This window comes from Sesamum indicum, linkage group LG11 (assembly GCF_000512975.1).
Source record: "Sesamum indicum cultivar Zhongzhi No. 13 linkage group LG11, S_indicum_v1.0, whole genome shotgun sequence".
Classification (NCBI taxonomy): domain Eukaryota; kingdom Viridiplantae; phylum Streptophyta; class Magnoliopsida; order Lamiales; family Pedaliaceae; genus Sesamum; species Sesamum indicum.
Window position 1 is genome coordinate 8,905,496 of NC_026155.1, and position 22,261 is coordinate 8,927,756.

A 22,261-nucleotide genomic window follows, 5' to 3' on the forward strand; every position below is an offset into this window, starting at 1 on the left:
AATAGTTTAAAAGCTCTTAAAGTCTAGTTTCATATGTTACGATAAAAGGGAACACATTGCTAATTTTAATAAAACAAGTTGGAGCATAGAAAAGACACTTGGTATTATATTTAAACTATATTATTATTAAAAAGCCCAAATATTTTTTCTATCATTTAGTACATGATAATTATTATATTATTAGATATTAGAAAAAAAATATTTCGAGAAACTTTTTGAATATTTTATGTCTTGTAGTATAGATATCAATAAGTCTTACATATAAAATAAATATCTTGTATGTACAAATATGCGTTTTTAAGAATTTGCTTGTGATCAAATGATGTTTAAAAGGATTTTTAAATTAAATTTTCAGCAAATTCCAGTTGATGACCATTAAAATCAAATGATTAATTTCTTCTAAAAAAAATTCACTTAATTTATAGCTCACTTGAATCTTCTCCTTGTGAGAGAAGAAACAATCCAGATTGATTGCTGGATAAAGAAGATACAAGAAGAATAGGAGAAGTAGGGAAAAATATATATTACTATGGAGATATAAAGAACAAGAACCCTCTTAACTTCTGATTTCTTTTCTTGTATCAAGAACTTAATACACGATGACAATGGAGACATTTAGACCTTTTACAATTAATTCAATACATAATGCTGGAGATATCTAGCTTAATTTAGCATCCTAAACCGAGAGACCCATTTACAGAATTAGCACAATTTTCAACACTCCTATGTTTGATTAGACTTATGATCTTCAATTTTTTATAGGGTAAATTACGATAATTTTGTTTGAAGTTTTGCATAATTATGAATAACCCTCGTTATTTGAAAAATTACAAATACCCTTATAAAAATGACAGGAAATGAAACACAATTTGCAATAAAAAATTCAATTCATATAAGAATGGGACTGGAGCGTCTTTTTATAACTCTAACAAGTATGCTAAGATTTTTTTTTTTAAACTTCTCTCCTAGAAATTATAAAAACACGTTTTTTCCTACTATTTTTCTTGGCTTCTCTTTCTCTAAATCTTTCTTCTCCAATCTCCATCATTGATTATTCCGGCCGCGACGCAGCAGACTACCTGTCTACGCAGAAATCATAATGATACATCTGAAAGCTCAAAGGAAATCAGAGAAGACAAAATTGTGTGTACTCCTTTTCCCTTAACTGAACAGTGAAGAATTTCATGTGGGGAGTACATTAACACAACCACAATTTACACATTGGCAGTGAAGGAGGGTGTAGGGGCAGATGCTAAGATCATATCCTCATCCACTTAGATAGTAAGAGGCTATCATCTGATGATGAATAATCTTTGCTTTCAACTTTCAGGATGTTAAGTTCATTTACTGAATAATTGGCAGATGGGATTCTCATGAATATCAAACAGCACTGCCTATTATTGGACAATTATACAGAAAAGCATTGGAGACAAGAAAATGTAGATCTCATCATATCTCTAGAAAGCATCTTGTACATAGGTTAAGATCAAAACCTTAAAGTGTGGCAAGTGAAGGTCCTGCACTGGTGAAGTACATGGCAAGCTCAATGTCAAGATTGTCGTATTTAGTGATGAAAGGATGTGCCTGTATTTCAAAGAATAAATAAGATTAATCACCATGTCTCCAATAGACTAACATGAAGCAAGGAAGTATTACAAGTACCATAAGTTCATTTGTAGACAGTCTATCGTTGGGATCTTTCTGCACGCTGAGAAAATCCAATTACATGAGATAAGCCAGGAGTGCGAAAATAAAGCTAATAAATAAGGAAGGACGCATGTAACTAACAAATCATAAGCGGATATAGAAGGCTTCTGGAAGTTCAATAAACAATATTGTTGTTTAAGTTACATATTAATCCATTCTAACAACTAAAAGCTACGTTCCTGATATTTCAACATAGAAGCGGCAATGTTCTGTGTTGTAACTTGTATCTCTTTTGTGAATAGAATTTGCAATGCATGTAAGGATTATGATAAGAAGTGAGAGCACATTTTCCAAAAACTCTCAATAATGGATTTTAACACATCCAGCAAGATAAACATTGAGTAGTCAAGCAAGACCTAATAAACAAAGTGATACGGAAAATGTAGAAATGCAGATAAATAAGTTTGTTCACAATTTAATCAGAAATTTGCTAATAACAGAATTAACACTATATCATACTTTACCACATTGAGTTTGATGAGAAAGTAAATGCATCCAACATACCAAATAATTAGAAATTAGATTCAGTGTAGTATGTACCATGCAGAAATAAATGAACAGAATTCAGGAGAGTATAAATCTGAAGGTGCACGGGGTGCTGGTTCATTAACAATAGTTTCCATCAGCTCATAGACATTGATCCATCCATCTGGCTGTGGTGACAAGTATGGAAATTCTCCTGTTGCACATTCAAGCAGAACAATACCAAGGCTCCATATGTCGCTTCTGTAACCATATCTGTCTGCGCTAATCCTCTCTGGCTAAGGATACACAAAAATGGAAACACAAAGAATTTGGCCATAAATGCTGGTAAAACACCAAAACATCAGTGCAAATATTGACAACACATTTTTACAACAAAATGAGATTATATGTGTTCAGCAAGTAACTAATGCTAAACACAGATAAAAAGTGGCATTAAGAACATTGCTGGGGAAAATAGTTACTTGGATGATAAGTATAATACTCACAGCCATGTATTTATACGTGCCAACAAAGCTAAGAGCCGCATCAGATGTGCTAGCCAGTATTGCACTAACACCAAAGTCTGTGATCTTGACTTCACCTCTGTGATTTATCAGCAAATTTGAAGGTTTGAGGTCCCGGTGGATAACATGTTTTTCGTGATGAAGATACCACAAGCCTTTGAGTACCTACAGGCACAATCAGGAATTTATTAGTACTTGAGTAAATCTTTTTTACTCAGAATTTCAAACAAATTACCACCTGTTTACAGATTACTGCAAGATATGGCTCTGGAATCATGTTAACTTTCTTCAGAAGATCTGTAAGAGATCCTCCATCCATGTACTCCAAGATTATGGAGATTGTGCCATTATCATAGAAACACTGATAGCAAATTACAATGTTGGGGCACTTGGATGATTGGTTAATTTTTAGTTCTTGAGCAATATGCCTGCGAACAGACTCTTCGATGTTCATCTGAATAACCTGAAATAAGTTGTGAATAAAAATACATATGTTAACCACTTTTATGCATCAAGGAGACATTATCCATTGCAAAGAGTTTTATTCTATGCAAGTTTGTGAAGTTTTTTCAGAGATGCTAATGAGTAACCTACAGACTCTGAAACCTTGGACCATTAAATTTTTTATGGAATTAATATCATGGTGAAATCTCACTGTACCGGTGCATTTATATCTTTAATAAGCTCACTTTTCTAGCAGCCTGTGTCTCTCCAACAATGCCATAACAGAAAATTGAATGTGATATAGCTGCATTATCAGCATAAATCCCACTTGTTTATTTCATGAGTTTAGACTCTGAAAGACATTATCTTGCTCTATAGGAGCTCTATTGGAAGCTGTTCTGTTATTTTATTAATGAAATTTATCTTACACCAAAAGAAAAACAAAAACAGTATAAAATAGTGAATGGCACAGACTGGAGACTCGCCATATTAATGAGTGTAGAAAAAAAGATACAACTCAAACATTTGAGAAAAAATTACAATCTGGATGACTTGAGCCAATAACTCATGTAAGAGACATATTTATGAGGAGCTGGTTTGACTCAGTTGAACAAGTAAAACAGCACAATCTTTATTGTTGATTTCCATACGATGAAATTGTGATTTAATTACATACAAATATGTATTATGTCTTCTTCTAGGATTAAAATGTAGTAAGATGCTGTCACTTCAAACTCCTGTTACAGTTGGAACCAAAGAGTTTTAGGAAACTGCAATAAGATCTGTAATTATTGGACTAGCACAAAGCAAACTAGATCATACTATAACCTACTGAATTGGAAAGACACATAAGCCTCCCCCATGAAAGACCCAAGTCCCCGTTCAACCTTGCCCTTTGAGTTCTCATAATATCATTCTTCATCAAGAATACTCCATATAATTTTCAGAAACTTAGTATGCTTTGCCAACAACATGATGGGGGTACGAACTTTAGATCTTTATACTTGAGTGAAAACTATGTATAACTACCAAACCAAAAGAGTCATACCTTCAGAGCAAAAAATTGTCCAGTCCATTTATGTTGCACCAAGCGCACAATACCACCATTTCCTTTACCAATAACTCGAACTGCATCAAAATCTGCTAAGCTCAACTGGTTATCTGATGGCTGAACTAAGGATGGCTGTAAAGATTGCAAGAATGAACTTAAATTTAACTTTCCAATTGCTACAATGAAATTGTACCGACTTGTAGAATCTCTTTTTGAAATAGCAAATAGGAAGGTAAGTGAAGTATGATTTTGAGATTTGTGCATTATTATCATGCAACAGCTATACAAAGATTATAGAAAATAAAGCACAACCATTGCAAAGTATTAGAACATGTCAAACTCAATCTAACATACTTTTTTGTCTCTATCTCTATCTCTATCTCCATTACTATAAAAAGAAAGAAAGTATTTCTGAATCTTTTGCCAAATTAAATTTCCTAGGATAGTATTAGTTTTAGCGGCAGTAATAGAAATCGTCATGTTCACCATCTTGAATTTGAATTTTCATAGTTTCTTGATTTTAGAATAAAATATTAATATGGAACCTTGAACTTGGACCATTTCTTATGGTAAGATCTTAAGTGCATGCTATTATTTCAATTGATTTCTATAGTTACCAGTCCAAATAATGTTCTAAATACAATATTTATCTCATCAGGTCGTATTTCTGTTTTCTAGGAGAAAAAGAAAGATGATATTATAGATAATTTAACAGATGTTTGGATTTGACTATAAAATGGAAAAAAAAAAAAAAAAGTTCAATCTGCTCTCTTTGAGATTGTTTAACATATTTATTTTATTAACTCCTTCTTTCTTATGTTTGTACATTATTTCTGTTCTCATGATATCATAAAGAATGTCCATGCAAGTTAGCGTTTCAATTAATGATACTTATATATGTACATGTACATTATAGAAATTTGTGCACTAGAAACTCTATGGAGAATGTGAGAAGTTTACAACAATGAGTAAGAACTTTTGCATGGATTAATCCCCTCATTTCCTTGTGCCAACCAACATGCAATAAATTTCTTTTTATAAATCGACTTTTTAAGTAATTCTTTTGATTAACCATGTAATATTTGAGCGATAATTTAAAATAATAAATTAAAAATAGTTTCTCAAATATATTTCGTAGTTTGAGCTGTGAGTTGATTTGATTCTTCTAAAAAGTTGTAAAGCTAATAAAATATTCCTTACAATATGAGGAAAAATAATTGACTTAATGATGTATTACCATCATCATCTTAAAATTTTGTATCTTAAGAATATATTAATTTCATACATAGAACTTAAACTTCATATTGTAATAAAATTTTGAATTAATTGAACTATATAGATTCATTTCTAAAATTATTAAATCTTTGCATTATTTTATAACCACATTTGTTCATACATTATGACTTAACTTTTTCTTAAAAATGGTATATGTAATCTACATTTACATTTATAAAAAGGATATGCTACACATATATAATATGCTACATTCTTGTGAAAATAAAGATATGGAGACGAATTAGTTCCCTTCTATTCAAATTCAATTCAAAATAAAGTAACTTAATTCGGTCATGCATATAAAATGTAATTTTGAAATAAAATTTATTTTAAAATTTTAAATAAGACTTATCAAAAAAAATATTATATTAAATAATATAACTTGAATAAATGAATGAAATCATTGACTTTGCAAATTTTATCTCTTCTATTTTTTCACATCACACATACACAAAAATAATATAAGATATAATTGACTAAAACATTGTATGATTTGCTCGCATGCAAAATAAATCATAAATTTACTTTAAGAAAAAAATTTACGTCAAAATTATAAAATTGTTATGTTTCATTATTTTCTCGTTTTACAGTAAACTAGAAGCAAGGTTTTTCCCATGTATTACTTATTAGTCTATTGTGAAAAATATCATAATAATATTATATTTTTTTGTGGAAGAATAAGTTTTTATTATCCAAAAAACAGCAAAAATCATTTTAAATATTTGCTGTTATCTTTACAAAACACACAATTCAGTGCATTCTAACTTAGTTTTATCTATTTTATACTAAAACAAAATACAAAAAATCCTAAAAACATAAAACAAAGACGGACACATAATCCAGAAACGACAGACAACAAAATTGCATCAAAGACACGTTGCCTTTTTTTTTGTTCCACTTTGAAGTTGTAATTCTTAATTTTTGTGAGCTCCACACGAAAAGATAGGAAAAAACACAAGCAAATTTATATGATATTGCGACCGAGTATATTATTCTCTTATGAAAAATTTTTTTAGCAAATTATCTTCTTATATTAAATTTTAAAATAGAGAAATTTACCTCCTTAAAGATAAAGTAAATTTCTTTATTTTAAAAGACGGACATTTTTTTTTTCAAAGCAATTCATTTGCTATATCAGAAGGATAAATTGCATTAAATCCAAAAAGATATAGATAGATGTGGTTGTTTTTTAGAGTTTTTAATACCTTTGGATTTATATTTTATATTAGTATAAGATGGATAACTATAGAGCAAACCACACTGAACTCCAGATGCTTTTCAGATAATTAAAAAACAAAAGCACAAATGCTAAAAGTTGCAGTCCAATGGTGAGGACCCAGAAAGGATATATAATTATAAGAAAAATGTGATTCAAATTTGAAGTACCCAACAAGGATAGGAAAGCAGCGATGAGCAAGAACAAAACATACAGTTTCGACTTCACTCTGAGAGACAATACGAACGCCATCTCTGTTAACCAACAGATCACCATCCTTAAATGTCCCCGATTCCGTCCTGCCATAAGAATTCCAAATCAGAAATAGAAAGAAAACCCATTTGATTACACAAATATTCACAACTACAATAACATTTCACTTGACAGTACGTACAGGAATTTAGAGAGAGAAACTTCATCAGGAGGAGGGAGAGAGAGCTTGAGGTTGGGTGCCAGAGACCCTTTCTTCATGATCCTTTGCTTTTCAAGGTATTCTTGTTCAGGAATGAATGTATTAATATATCACAGGTTCACTGATCATTTCGCGTTCCCCACACCGCATTGCGTGGGTGTTGGGCAGAGATCCATATACACAAATAACCTATCTTCAAACAAGTCTTTCAAAGTAAACCCATGAATGAGACGAAAAGACTACTGGTGCGTGGTGAGTGGTGAGAATGCGGAAAAGACGTCACTACCTTTGTTTTTATTTTTAAATTATTTTCGATACAAACACATACTTAATATTTGTCATCATTCAAAAATATTTTATTTAGATGTTTTTAACTGTTTTAGCATAAATACATACATATATATAAAAAAAAATATGATTTGGCAATAAATAGAAATTTTTGTCTCCCAAAATATTTATTCTAAATTATCTCCAAAAACAAATCCAAACTACATACTATCTCTAACACACACTTATTTATCTTTATTTTTCTCTATCTATCTCCACAAAATATAACAAAAACACTCAGAAAATGAATTCTAACAAAAAACTCAAAAAATAAATCATAACAAAACACTCATAAAATGAATCCATAACATTATGCATATATTTATATTTTGGAGATAGAGAGAGAAAAATAAAAATAAATAAATACGTGTTGAAAGTAGATAATATGTTTGGATTTATGTTTTGAGGTAATTTAAAATATTTTAAAATAAGTGATGTAGGTTTGATGTTGAGATTTGGAAGTCAAAAATCACTATTTATTATCAAATCATGTCTCTTTTATATTATATATATAAAAAGTTGAAAAATAAAAAAACACACAAATAAGATATAAAAATACAAAAATAAATATTGAGTATATTTTATCTTATTTTGAGAAATACGAAATACAAAACCAAATACAGTGACATTCTCCCGTTTACTTTTCTTCTTGATTTATAGTTTCTATGTTGCTTACCCGCGCCCGCCCTATCCCATTCTCGCCCCTTTTCTCCGTTTACGTCACATTTTAGAAAATCATTATTCTTTTACTATATCTCAATTAATTACACGACGTGATAGATAGTATGCAAATGTTTTATGGGAAGTGTATATGAAAGTAATCACATGTTCATCCATTTTTAAGCTTTGGATGTGTGTGGGAGCTGTTCGTTTATGAAAATGGTCGTTTTCCTCCATTTTAAAAGAATAATGATCATTTATATATGATCTTTTTCACGTCAATTTTCTAAAAAAAGTTGGCAGAAAAATTAAAAGTGGGACGTTTTGTAAATTATGGGACGAATTTGAAAATCATATACATAATGAAATTAAAAATATACTTTTTCTAAGTTATGAGATGAAAAATATAATTTTCTTACGAATTTTTTGAGTAGTGATTAATTTTTGTTGAGAACCATGTAGTAGTGATATAAATAATGTTTTGTAATGAAGGGTTGTGTTTACATAATAATATGCACTTTCGATTTATTTATTATATATTTATTTTTTTAAAGTATGAGCGATGAATTATTATTAATTTAAATAAATTGATTACAATTATTTCTGTCAGATATTATAACTAATACTTATTATTACAATAGAATCACCACTTACTATTCAGTAGAAACAATATCTAACGCATAAGACGGGACTTAAACTCATGACTTCTAACGTCATAGAGCCTCAGTTTCGTAAACTAAATTAGTCTAATTGTCATTTATTATATATCCATCATTCGTTCAAAGTTAACACATTTGATAGTTAAATTTACGTACTCAGTGACTACTTCATAGAGAAATGGAGGTTAGGCAATAAAAATGCTATTATTAGAAAGTTATAGAATTAAAACTGAAAATTTCATAATCAATTGATACAACAATCATACTTTGATTAACAATATCAAATAAACGAAATTTAATCAACACCTATTATTGCAGCAGAACAACACATACTATTAAGTAGATACAATATTCCACTCATAAGGTACAGTTTGAATTGATGAGCTCTAAAATTAAGGGGCCTCAACCTCACTGATCGAGATGATTGTCATTGATTATTAATATTAATAATTAACCGTTGATGATAAAAGAGAAGAATTATCTGGGATGAATATTGGGCCGGGTAAAAGGGCCCAAAACGGTTCCTCTCATTACCTAAGGAAGTAGGTGAAGCAGGACCCATTCCATGCTGTCATATAAATTGCCCATCCGACTCCCCTCTTTCGTTATACTCTATTTTTGTGTCTGTAAGCACTGATGCAGCAGGATCTTCAGCAGCGTTACTCCAAGGTTTCATTTTTCTTTGTCTGGAATCTATCAAATTATTAATTGGATGTTTCTTAAATTGCTTCTTCATTGTTTTTGTGTATGTTTATGTGCTCTTTGATTGCAATCTCTGTTCTTTTATTTTATTTGGCCCCTTTCTTCAATTTCAAGAAGTGATTTTCTTGTTTCTGAATGTTGTTTAAATTTGTATATTTCTGTGTGAATAAGAGTTTTCAGGTGTAAATAGGCGTGATCCCGTGTTTATATGTTTGTGGGCATGTGTTTCGCTGTCAAGATTCTGTCTGGGGTTTAATGTTTTCGGCGTGTTATGCGTTTTGTCTGCTTTGTTTTTGTCTCCGAGGATCTGAAATCCGGTTCTGTTCTGCTGTTTGCAGAATTACATGATTTAGGCGAGTGATCCTTTTTAGCTGTTTAGTGGTAATCCTCAAGGAGAAAAGATGGCGTCTATGGCTCAGCTGCGCTACTCTCCTCTTGCTGGTCACTATTGCCGCACCGCTGGTGCTCCTCCCATTACGAGTTTTGGCCCTGTATTCGCCGACAGTACTTTTCCGAACATCGTATCGCTCCCATCATTGAAATGCAGTGGAAATATACGGTTGAACCCTGATTTCAAAACTAAATTACACCTACCTTGTGCTGGTGGAGGCGGTGATATTGGCATTGGGCGGGGTGGTGGTGGTGGTGGTAGTGGTGGTGGTGGTGGAGGAGGAGATTCGGATGAATCCAAGTCTTCGTGGGATGGGTTTGGACCGATTGGGGCTTTTGTTAATGGATGGAGATCGAGGGTTGCTGCCGACCCGCAGTTCCCTTTCAAAGTTCTCATGGAAGAGTTGGTTGGTGTTAGTGCTTGTGTTCTTGGAGACATGGCTTCACGCCCCAACTTTGGCCTCAACGAGCTTGATTTTGTGTTCTCGACGCTTGTCGTTGGTTCCATTATGAATTTTGTACTGATGTATCTATTAGCCCCGACTATGTCTTCTGTAAGCCAAACTCTGCCTGGCATTTTCGCAAACTCTCCCACAAGCCATATGTTTGAACCCGGGGCTTATGGTTTACTGAATCGGCTTGGCACTTTTGTGTATAAAGGCACTGTATTTGCCGCTGTTGGATTTGCAGCCGGGCTCGTGGGGACTGCTCTTTCAAACGGGTTGATTAAGATGAGGAAAAAGATGGATCCAAATTTCGAGACGCCGAACAAGCCTCCACCCACGGTTTTGAATGCGATTACTTGGGCAATTCACATGGGCGTCAGCAGCAACTTCAGATACCAAACTTTGAATGGAATCGAGTTCTTGTTGGCCAAGGGGTTGCCCCCAGTCCTATTCAAGACCTCAGTTGTGGTTTTGAGATGCTTGAACAACATACTCGGAGGTATGTCGTTTGTCGTCTTGGCCAGGTTGACAGGGTCCCAAAGCGTCGAGGGAGGGAAGGCAACAAGTAGCATTGCGGAGGGATTGGCTGAAGAGAAGCAAAAGCTAGTGAACGAGGTCCCGGACTTGCAAGCAAACGAGGCTACATCCAAGTGATCCAGATCACCCGTTCTGTCAGCTTCTCATGGCTCGACTTCTTCCCATCTTCCGGAACTTTATCCGCGACAAAAATAATTTCATGAACGATTACATTCTCGTCTAAATAGAACTATGTTTTAGGAATGTGGAGATTTTCTTGAGGTGGATCCAGCTCTTTGGTTGTGTCCTTACTCATAAAATCCACCAGCGGTTGGAATTCCTTTGTTGGGTGGTTTTAGATTGCTTGTTGAACTATGTTTTGGTATGATGTTATGGTAAAAACGTGTTTTCATGAGATGGAACCAATTGAATTGTCATACTGAATGAAGTTCTGATTAGATTGTTGTAATGTTAGCATTCTATGTACTGTATTTGTCGTTTTTCCTGTAAGTACAACACACTCATACCTGGTCCATAACACGTGCATAGATTCGTACAAATATTATGGTCTATTCTGGTACCGGGTAATATGTCGGATATTGCATCATACTTGGATTTTAGACTCCGATTTCATCTGAGAAAAAGATGATGAGAATTATACGAAATCGAATCAATCACTTAACAAATGTAGAATTTGAATCAATCACATAATAAATATAGTTGATTTTAAGCTGCACTTTAATTAAACGGCACGTGTAATAATATATTAATTATATGATTAGTTCATTATTATACATATTGTATACTAAAAATTTGAAAATCAGATTCGATTTGGACTGTAATTATATAACACGTGTAATAATATATTTATTATAAATAATTAGTTCGTTATTACACATAACTTTGACCAGAATGGTAAGGGGTAAAAGATGATTGGCAGCAATAAGATAAATTTTGTTGAGTGCTAATTTACATATTTTAGGTAATAAAATTAAAAATTTTATCAGTAAGGTTTAACTCAATTAACAAAATTTAAGTCCAAAATTATATTATACTCCTCTGTAAAATATGCTGAATTTACTTAATTCATCACAATTTTGAACTTACAGAAATTTCAAATTTGCTTTTTAATCTGAATAAAAATTTAAACAATACTTTTACCATAGGTAACATCTACTATATGGTTTAAATGGGAATATATAAGCTGGAGGATAAATAAAATATAATTTTTAGATAAAGAAATTTAGTTTTGTGGATAATATGACAAGTAAAAACAAAATAGGATTTTTTTCTTTTAAATCTTATACTTTCATTTTTTTTCCAATTAAAAAAATAAAATAAAATTGGGCTCGAAGAAGATTTTATATATATTTACTGGGTCGTTTGAATATATTTATTGATTTGAATTATTCATATATCTAATTAATTTTTGAATATGAATGTGTTGAAAGATATAATGAATCACGACTATATCTATTCTAATATAAAAAGAAATCCACTGCTTACTCATAATTTTTGACACCATCACATCACAACACAAAATTTTAAAATACTAATATATCATTAAATTTTGTGCCAATGTAATTACTTATTTATTTCAAATTGTCCAAATTATTTTTTAACCTCCAGCGTACTATCACATTTACTCTCTACTTTCACTCATTTAATCACTTGATTCTTTTTTAATTATTAATTAAGCATAAGTAGCGCATATAACGTACCACAGTGGTTAGTATAATGTATTTTTTTTTTTACAAAAAGTTATAAATGTGAATCATTTGAGTTGTTGAGTGTAGCAAACAAACAAATTGAAATTATTTATTCTAATATACAAAAATATTAAATCTATCCCAAAAAGAATAAAATAAATAAGTGAATAGCAATTTACTCCTGTGATATTAAAAAAAAGCATGTCATTCTCTATGAAAAATATAGCAATTTATCATCTATATTTTTTAAAATGAAGCAATTTATCTCTTTGTATAGGAAGATAAATTGCTTCATTTTAAAAATTATAGGAGATAAATTGTTGTATTTTAAAAATGATAGGGATTTAAATCGATATTTATTTTTTTTATAAGTACTTAATTTACTAATTTGTCATATGGCAATGGATTGATTGCATGTTTTCCAAAATTGAAATAACTCATATCCATTTACCAAATTCTTGTAATGCACCAGTCACCACCGATTCATTGCAATTGCGCCCCTTGTTTTGTTCCTTTTCTCTATCAAATTGTGATTGTGAAGCTCCAATCGTTTCCGAGACTATTAGAACTCAGTTTCCCTTCTCCCCATGTATCTTTCTCTATTTTTCTAGAGTTTTACGTTAATTTTATTCTGTTTGATTGCTTTGTTGGCATCTTTATGCTGCTATTGTTTCAATCGAGTCCTTCGCGATGATGGATTGAAAGGTGTAAAGGAAATTAGGGATTGACGTTGTGGGTTTTTAACAAGGTATAGATTACTTGAGATGAGATTGCAAAAAATATCAACTGCATGCAGTTGATGCTTGCTTGAAATTCTACTACATTGATGTATAACGCTATGATCGTTGCGATTTGGTTTGTTCTATTTTTCATTTGAAACTATCTTGGATTATCGCAGCGCTAGCTTTCCGTTTGTTCCCGGGTTCCCATCGATTTGCATTCCACTTTCCCTTACACGGTTCAGCTGTTTCAGTAATCTTTGGCTAAAACTTAATACAAAGCAGTACATATACTTATCTCTTTGTTCTAATAATTTGGTGAAGCAGCTGCAGGCTGTTTAATCGTAGTGGAACGGAGGCTCTCGACCCACAGTGATATATCGCCTTTTGGGGAGCGCCCATGAATCATAGTAATTCAACTTGATTTCTGCTTTTTGTTGCTTTGTTGATGAGTATAATGTTCGCTCTTGGCATGTAGTATGTAGCTTTTCTGGAATATAACTGTTTTACAAGTCTGTAAGTTTTTATGTTGTAAGTTCCCTTTTTGTGAATTACTATGTGGAGCAACTAGTGGGAATCCCTTGTTATGGGAATAGGATGAGTAGGAATGCTTTTGTTTGTTTATAGACATAATCTGTTATCGACATTGTTCCATCGAGTTAATAGGAAAGGAAACTGCTCGATGGAAGTTTCAGGGATGTCATGTGGCTAAAGGGAACTTCTCTTCATTACGAAATTAGAAAGATCAGTCGTTCCGGCATTAACTTTTTTTGGGGAGGAAGACGAGATTAGACTTAATTGGTTTCGAGCATACCACCCTTAGCTATCTGTTTGAGGCAAGCAATTCATTTAGAATGAGTGGGTGAGAAAAAAAACTAAAGGGACTAGTAAGCATCCTAATCCAGTGAATTGGGACTTTGTGGTGTTACAGATGCTACTATTGAGGAGGGAGAGAGTAGAAATGACCTTGAACTAGTCACATCAGTTTCAGATAATTCATCTTGATCTTTTGAGACCATCAGCTCGACATTATTCCATGTATACAGGTAGTAGTTACTCGGTTTGTGATTTTTATTAACCCTTTCAAAAATTGGTTTGCAGAGAATTTTTTTCAGCAACAATGTCTATGCACCGAATGGTAATAATTCTGCTGCAGTCGATGCCCACATGCCTGTATTACTTGTCTTCTTTTCCATTGTTTCTGTTTATCTGGTGCCTTCTGACTGTTCTCTTTTGGAGCTGGAGCATGTTGGAGAAGCAGTGGAGCTCCAATGCATTGAACTCCTTTGGGAGAAGGCTGTGGAGCTAAAGCATGTTGGAGGAAAATACAAAGCTTGAAAAGGCGGCTCGTTAGAGAGAGGAGGCTTATAAACCACTTAAGCTTCAAGGCTGCAATGAATTTGAGACGCTTGCCTATATAAGAGATACTTACACCTTCATAGAAAAAAGGGCAGATGGTATGGACAGGGAGAAGGGAAATACACTCTACTCAGAGATGATGAAGGCTTAAAACTGGGGGTATATGACAAACCTCTTCTCTGCTTTGGCTGTGGGATAGGATGGTTCTCTTAATACAAGTTTAATCAACGGTATGCTGGTTTTTCCCCAGTTCTGATTAACATAATTGCCTACTCTCGCCTTCAGATTTCTGTCGGGTTTATAGTGCCCACTTACGTGGTATTATGCTACGATCTTGTACTTTGGAAATTACTACCGCAAGGATCTTTGGGAACGACAGGCCTTGCCGCCTCTGCGATTGCTGTGAGTACAGTTCCTTCTCCTATTCATCTCATTAATAAACAACTGTTAGCCCGAATTATCTAAGACCTGCAATTTGACGCAGGCCACGGCATGCTCTGTGATATTGTTAACCATAGGCGTAACTTTGCTTTTCTCACTCTCATATTGCTGCTGCTTCCTTTTATATGTAGTTGAGATGATTTACTCACAAAAAGTAGATGTTAATCTTGTTCGGAGAAACCAAAAGTGTTGTTGAATACTCAGGTTTCTTCCTGCACTTGGTATACATGACAAAAAAAGCAGTGATCTATACGATCATAGTCTTGACAGAAGCTTATGTACCGTTTGACGAACTAATGAACAGCCAATTTAATCCTCAGTTTTTCTAATATGCTTTCTGTCATCTTTTCTAACACTTGCACGGTGAGATTTATGTTCGTTTGTTTCAAGTGAGAGGAAAGGAGCAGGGGAGGGAAAAAATAATAATTTTTATTTGATATGATTGGATGGAAGTAAATTTCAAATATTTTCATTTATTTGGTACAAGAAAAATAGATTTAGAAGAAAAGACTATTTTTTTTAATTTTACTAAATAATTCTTCTCTTCGTATTGTATTAAAAAATAAATAAATGAAAACACTAATATAATTTTAGTATATCAAAAATTTATAAACCTTAAAAATAAAATATTTATCAAACAAGAATAAAAATATATTTTATTATTAATAATATTCATTATTAAATTCGATGCAATAGTTTTTCAGCGATTTTGTTATCTTTTCTCTGGCGACTATATACGGTATTTTCAATTGAAAAGAGAAAAAAATTGGAGGGAAATTATATTTATATGGACAATAGAGTAAATAAAAATGAAATATATATTTTTGTATTTTTGACTTTATACTTTCATTTTTTTGTCCAATTAAGGATGAAAATAAAATTGAATTCGGGAGAAATTTATATACATTGAGTTATACATCCTCTTCATCTTTTCTTCATAACCAAACATCAAACTATTGTTTATACATTTAGTTTTATTTTCATTTATCTTACAATTTCACTTTTCATCCCAATCAAAACACTCTTAGTCTATTGGGGAGTTTTGGAATAATACACTAATATCGTATCACAGGCTTCAGCTCTTGATTTTAGGAGATTCTTGGAAGGAATTTTTGGTTAATGGGCTATGTATTGGGGGCTCAATTCTTAAATTAGACGAGGCTTTGTATTTTCCTTGAAGGCCAACACCTACAGTGAAGATGCTTGGTAAGATTTCAAAAAATAAAATTAAGGGTTCGTTTGATTCAAATGAGATGAAAAAAAAAAGTGGAATAGAGAGAGTGAAATGATAATAATTTTCTTTTAAATTATTTGGTATAATTGAAAAGAGAATAAATTTTAAATACTTTCGTTTATTTGGTACGAAATATCAAATTATGTCATAGTTAGGATACGAAATATGAAATTATGGCAATGTTTGATTGAAACGAATGATTGCACATTTGGGCGTACCCCACAATTAAAATATACACGACAAGTAAGGATGTTTTAATAACATGAGAATAAATAAAATTGGAGTTGTTCAAATTAGGAGTAGAACAACGCTATCCCGCCAAAGAATAAAATAAACTTGTTATGAGTATATGTGGAGACTTCCCACCCACATACCACATAAATAACATTTATGATTAACTCAAAACAAAAATTAATTGACTTCGCCCGCAATTCTACTTCCCCACGGCTTTTCACCAATCAACCTATATTTTAATGGCTTATGTGGCAGTATATTTGTTAGGTCGTTCATTCGAGTTGATAAATCTGATTTGAGTTAAACAAAAAATTATAATTGTATAATCAAATTTGCATTAATAATTCACGTGAAATTATAACATTCGATCATAATTATATATACACATCACAGTTTACTGATTTAAATATCATAATAATATAATCGAGATATTCTTAAAAGCTCTGTTTTACAAGACATATTAGGGAACATTTGATTTAATTTCGGATAAGAATTCAGATCAATAGGGGTATCTTAGTCAATTTGATATGTTTTTTTAGAATTATTGATTCAATATGAATATATGACAAAAAAGAAATATGATAAAAGATCCGTATCGTATAAATTTCGATCATGGATTGTGTACAACCCATGCATATTATTTGTTACGTTAATCGATTATGGTATTACCAAATCCTCATTAAAAACAAAAGAAAGAGAAATATTGGAATGGAGGGATTAAGTGGTAATTAAGTAAGGATTATGGGAAGGTTGTAAGATTGTTTAATGATTGAAATCTCACACGTGGGAAAGGACAGAAGTCGTCCAGCTGTTGAGGATACTTCGTGGGGGTTCATTGTCTTTTTCCAACCTGTACCCCCCCCCCCCCCCCTCCCCACACATTCTTTTTCTTTTTTTAAATAATTATATATAAATATACGCTTAGTGTGTGTGTTTGTGTTTTTGTCTTAAAAAAAGAACAATTGAAATGAAAGAGACACTACCAACTTGTATTAGTAGTTACAATCCACACATGAATCCGTTTCTTTTCGACGCGTCCTCTAACGCGTGAAAAACAACCATTTTTACTCATATAATAATGTACATTATTTGCTAAAAATGCCACTTCAAATGATTTGATTGGATAACAACATTGGAATACTCTGTTATAATACTTTGATGCTTAAGTCAGTAAGATGATACAGAGGTAAAAAAATTGAGAATGTAGACCCATCATTTTAATAATATATATTTATAAGTAGTACTGAGTTACACGACTTTTTATTTCAATTGTCAATTCCATTTTCAAATTATTTAATAACGACCCCACATCAACATTTTTTTTATTTTTTTGCAATGTTATATCAATATCTTATTCTTCAAAATTACTTTTTCACTTTCTTTGGCAAAAGACTAAAAGTACATCTCTATTACTTTCACAAAAAAAAGATAAGGATAAAATACAATTAACCCCTATATTAATGAAAAATGCAAAAAAATCCCTATAAAAAAGTAAAGTGTAATTTATCTCCCTGTGACACTAAAAATGATGCAACTTACACCCTCTAGAGGGATGTAAATTGTATTATTTTTTAAATCATAGGGGGGTAAATTGTATTTTTTTTATAGAGTTTTCTTGCATTTTTTTATTAATACAAGGGTTAGTTGTATTTAACACAAAAAATAATAATAAATAAATTAGAAAATAAGATTGAAATTATTTTTATTACACAAAATAAGTGTAATATTTTTTTTAAAAGAAAAATACTCTCTCGTTTTAGTTTTCCACTCATAAGTTCAAGTACAGTTTCGGCTGTTTTACTATATGACATGCACTTTTTGTTTATTTTACAATTTTATAAGAGGTATCTTTCAACCTTTTTTTTTATTTTTGTAATAGGGTGCGATTCATTAAATTATTTAATAAATTTAAATATTAAATATTGATTCGATATATAGATAATTCAAATCAATAAGATAATAAAAAATTATTATAAAAAGTAAACACGTAGTCATATTTATGAGACTCGAACCTATAATTTTTTAGTTGTTAGGCCTCAACCTTACTAATCGAGCAAAATTCCATTGTGTTTATACGTTATGTTTGATCTATTTAGCGATATTTTGTGTTTGAACCCCATTGTATGCAAAATTCTTTTAAGTCAGCGGTAACTACGAACTACAAGTAAGAATTAATCTCGAGTCTTATGGGCTTGGGACGTATTTGTTGAAATAAAATAAAAATAAAATCTTTTGATTTTTTATTCTTTTGCCAAAAGCATAAGCATTCGCAGTATATAAATATGTTAAAGAATTTTAATTTGTTTTAAATTCTAATTTTAACTTTATAGAATTTGAAAAAAAAAAAAAAGATATGGAGATTGGGTGGAGGGAGTGGAGGTTACGTAGACGCGATTTTGTAGATTATAAGAAATACATTTGAATAAAAATAATAATAGCGACATTGCTTGTGAAAGGAACATTCATAGGAGGTAGTTCATAACTCCTACTCATGGGACCTTTCTCATATTTTAAAAAATAATAATTATATTTTATCATTTGAATTATGATTATTTTTATATTTTGGTATTTATGTTTTTCTTTTTTTTTTGTATTAGTTTATCATCCCAACTTTATAAAATTTTACAGTTTGCCATTTGTGATTGTTTTTCAATCAAGTTTTTTGCTGAAAAGACATTATATACAGTACACGTGTGATATTTAAAGGTTATGTGATGTTATATTTTTAACATATGCAGAGCATATGATATTTTTCCATAAAAAAAATCAACAAAAAGATGGTCATATATGGCAAAGTGCAAATTTTATAAAATTGAGATGGTAAGTTGTTACAAAAAAAACTTTTGATGGCAAAATATAAAAACGGGCATAGTTTGAATAGCAAAATGTAATTTACCCAAAACAAAAGATATATGGTTGGTCTTATTTCAAATGGATACGGTGTATCAACGATGTCTAATTCAATTTATGAAATTCAAATTTGATAATAAAAAAGTCATGAGTTTCAGCTTCACTAATAAATAAATATTAATCTACTTTGATAATAATTATTGGACTATTATAATAATAATTAATTGTCTTATATATTAAATATTAATAATTAATATATATTAATAATCAATAATTGAAATTCAAAATATAATTGCTATATTTATGATCATCCACACGTAGCTTTTCCCCAAAATTTGCCCATCTTAATTTTTGCCCGGGTTTGAGGGCCGATCAAAGAAATTTGCTTAAATCTTAAGATTAAGATATTGAAATTAATTAATATATATTAGAATAAATTACATTGACACTCCTTGAAGTTAGGCCAAATTACACAAACATCTCATGTCTTTTACAAAATTACAATTACACTCCCTGAGGGATGTTTGTATAAGTTTTGTTTTTAAATAGGGGGTGCAGTTCTAAATACAACAAATTTCAGGATTAGCTGTAATTTTACAAAAGATAGAAAGTGTTTGTATATTTTGACATAACCTCAAAGGGCGTCAATGTACCCTATATATTAATATATATTCTACCCATACTATAATATTTGGTTCTTTATATGTATATTATAAATTTAACCGATAATATTTAATTTATTTATAAAATTTCGACCTTAACCATTAAACTAAGATAACATGGGTGCCAGCGCTAAGGACTCATTAAAATTACAAATATACTATTGTGAACAACATTTATAATGTGATGGAAAAAACAATTAGTTTTCAGAGGGCTAAACCCAAAATTAGGGTGGAATAATGCAGCACTATTTAAACTTTAAAAGGTAAAATTTAAATTAAAAAAAAAAAGAAGATAAATACAAGAAAGCAAAACAACCCAAAGAAACTTTACTGGGCTCGTTGCAAATCTACACAACAAGCAAAAAAACACAAGATCTCAAGCTTTCTCACTTGCTAAAGTTCCCACCAATCCTAAAGTTGGACCACAATGGAACTTAAATTAATCCAAAGTCTAAATTAATTAATTATTTGGGATGGGGTTAGAGGAATAGGTGGAGGGGCAGGTAAAGCATAAATAGTGACAATGAGGTATGTTTTAGTTGGCGAATTTGAGATTTCATGACATCATGAGTTTGAATCTCACTAATGTGTGGACGTTGATCTATTTCAACAGTAGTTGTGGGCCTAATATAATAATAATTAATGATTAGTTATACATATTTGATATTGACATTTGACGTATATTTATGATGTAATTATAATTAATTTATTTTTTTTAAAAAAAAAGTTAAAGATTAAATAGTGAAAAGAAAGTGAAATTAACAATGGGTTTTGAGAAAGTGGGATGATGTAAAGGTGTGCTTGTTTGTATTATTATTTATGTTTATTGTAATTTAATTTATGTGAAAACTGAAAAGGGAGGGAGGTTCAATCATTCCAACCACGCTCCAATCATACAAGTGCTGAACTGTCTCTCAAGTACTCATCACTTCATTTCAGGGGTACCCTATGCAACTTATCTTGTTCTTCCACTCCTACTTTCTTGTTTTCTTTTTCTTTTTTTTTTTATCTGTAAATAAAATAAATTTGTGTAGTTTTTCAAGAATTGATAGAATAATTAAATTTGGGATTTAAATGCAGACAAAGGAATTAATTAGGAGACAAAAGAAATGGTTGGTTGCTATGTTTTTTGTACAAGATTAGGTGGCCTCTTACTATTCTTGGTAGCTCTAATGCCAAGACAATTATTATTCGTTTCATTTTTGAATAATTATAAATACCCTGTTGATTTTAAAGTTTTTGTAACAACGAGTCTATTCCATTTGAATTTTGTTCAATTTTTGTGGTGAATTATTCAAAATGCCCTTTTGGATTATGAATTATTTTTTAAAAAATCCAACAAGATAAAGTAGTAACTTTTACTTCACTATTTAAGAATTACGTAATTATTTTTAATCTGAGGAAGGTATCTGTAATTTTCCAAACAATAAGAAGGTATTCGTAATCAACCAAACATTAAGGGAGGTAGCTGTAATTTACCCAAATTTGTAATGTACTTTTATCGTAAGATAAGTTCAATTTTACATCTTTTTAAGTGTACATATCAATCATCGGGGATCTTACATTCTTTAAGTGTACATATCGATCATCGAGGATCTTACATTCAAGAGTTATAAATACTTAATAATTAATGGAACCTCAAACAGCTTTGACGGCGAAAATATCAATTCTCCCTTTGTAGGTCATAAAAAATGCAGCATAAACCTTCGACGTTCAAATGAGTTCAAAAATTTCATATTACCCTAAATAGCAAGAATTTGATAGACTTAAGAACTACGTACTTTCAGAACATCTACACGGAGGGGTATATACATAGAGTTTTCTAATTAAAACAAGAATGATAAAATAACCATCTCAGTCTGTAATCAATGTCCAATATCAATCAGGGTCAGACCATAAACCATCGACGGCAATTATGTACTTCTACTTCTGGCATAATTTGATCTACTCATCTTCAATTATTACTTTTGATGCAATATTTTATACGCCTTAATTAAGTTTTAGCCTTTATAATATTGAATTTTATTTTTATAGGAGCGATAATGATATGATTATATCAATATTTCCATAAACTCAAAATTGAACAATATATTAATTCGATCGGCACATTAATACAACAAATAATTATAAAATAAACACATAAAATGAGATAAACACTCATACATCACATGAAACTTAAACCTATAACGTAAAGTCGATTCCGAGATCTCAATTTTAACCAATGCACTAAGACTTTCCCATGAAGTAAAAGTAGTGAGT

The 22,261-nt window shown here is 31.1% G+C and overlaps 2 protein-coding genes and 1 long non-coding RNA gene across 7 annotated transcripts; 2 read left to right on the forward strand and 1 right to left on the reverse strand.

Annotated features, from left to right (window-relative positions):
- LOC105173645 (mitogen-activated protein kinase kinase 2-like) lies at nt 869–7,347 on the reverse strand. 2 transcript variants are annotated; one of them, XM_011095472.2, is made up of 9 exons: nt 7,077–7,347; nt 6,897–6,981; nt 4,189–4,323; nt 2,935–3,159; nt 2,679–2,861; nt 2,248–2,468; nt 1,663–1,708; nt 1,494–1,584; nt 869–1,079 (listed from the first exon to the last, which is right to left on the reverse strand). In XM_011095472.2, the coding sequence occupies exons 1-8, from the start codon at nt 7,151–7,153 to the stop codon at nt 1,495–1,497; spliced, it is 1,062 nt and encodes a 353-aa protein (XP_011093774.1). In that variant the 5' UTR covers nt 7,154–7,347; the 3' UTR covers nt 869–1,079; nt 1,494. The 2 variants fall into 2 exon arrangements, with proteins under 2 accessions (XP_011093774.1, XP_011093775.1); XM_011095473.2 differs by having other exon boundaries at nt 869–1,083.
- On the forward strand, nt 9,287–11,263 carry LOC105173646 (protein RETICULATA-RELATED 3, chloroplastic-like). The gene is made up of 2 exons (XM_011095474.2): nt 9,287–9,409; nt 9,781–11,263. Exon 2 carries the CDS (start codon nt 9,844–9,846, stop codon nt 10,930–10,932), a length of 1,089 nt encoding a protein of 362 aa, XP_011093776.1. The 5' UTR covers nt 9,287–9,409; nt 9,781–9,843; the 3' UTR covers nt 10,933–11,263.
- LOC105173647 lies at nt 12,992–15,335 on the forward strand. 4 transcript variants are annotated; one of them, XR_848766.2, is made up of 4 exons: nt 12,992–13,632; nt 14,324–14,740; nt 14,867–14,983; nt 15,066–15,335. It is a non-coding gene; the product is annotated as an uncharacterized LOC105173647 (long non-coding RNA). The 4 variants fall into 4 exon arrangements; XR_848767.2 differs by lacking the exon at nt 15,066–15,335 and having other exon boundaries at nt 14,324–14,360; nt 14,468–14,740; nt 14,867–15,057; XR_848765.2 differs by lacking the exon at nt 15,066–15,335 and having other exon boundaries at nt 12,992–13,251; nt 13,402–13,632; nt 14,867–15,057.

Coding starts and splice junctions, on each gene's coding strand:
- LOC105173645 (XM_011095472.2), bottom strand. CDS start 7,153: ATGAAGAAAGGGTCTCTGGCACCCAACCTCAAGCTCTCTCTCCCTCCT. Junction 6,982..7,076: donor GTTTCTCTCTCTAAATTCCT/GTACGTACTGTC, acceptor TTCTTATGGCAG/GACGGAATCGGGGACATTTA. Junction 3,160..4,188: donor GACAATTTTTTGCTCTGAAG/GTATGACTCTTT, acceptor AACTTATTTCAG/GTTATTCAGATGAACATCGA.
- LOC105173646 (XM_011095474.2), top strand. CDS start 9,844: ATGGCGTCTATGGCTCAGCTGCGCTACTCTCCTCTTGCTGGTCACTAT.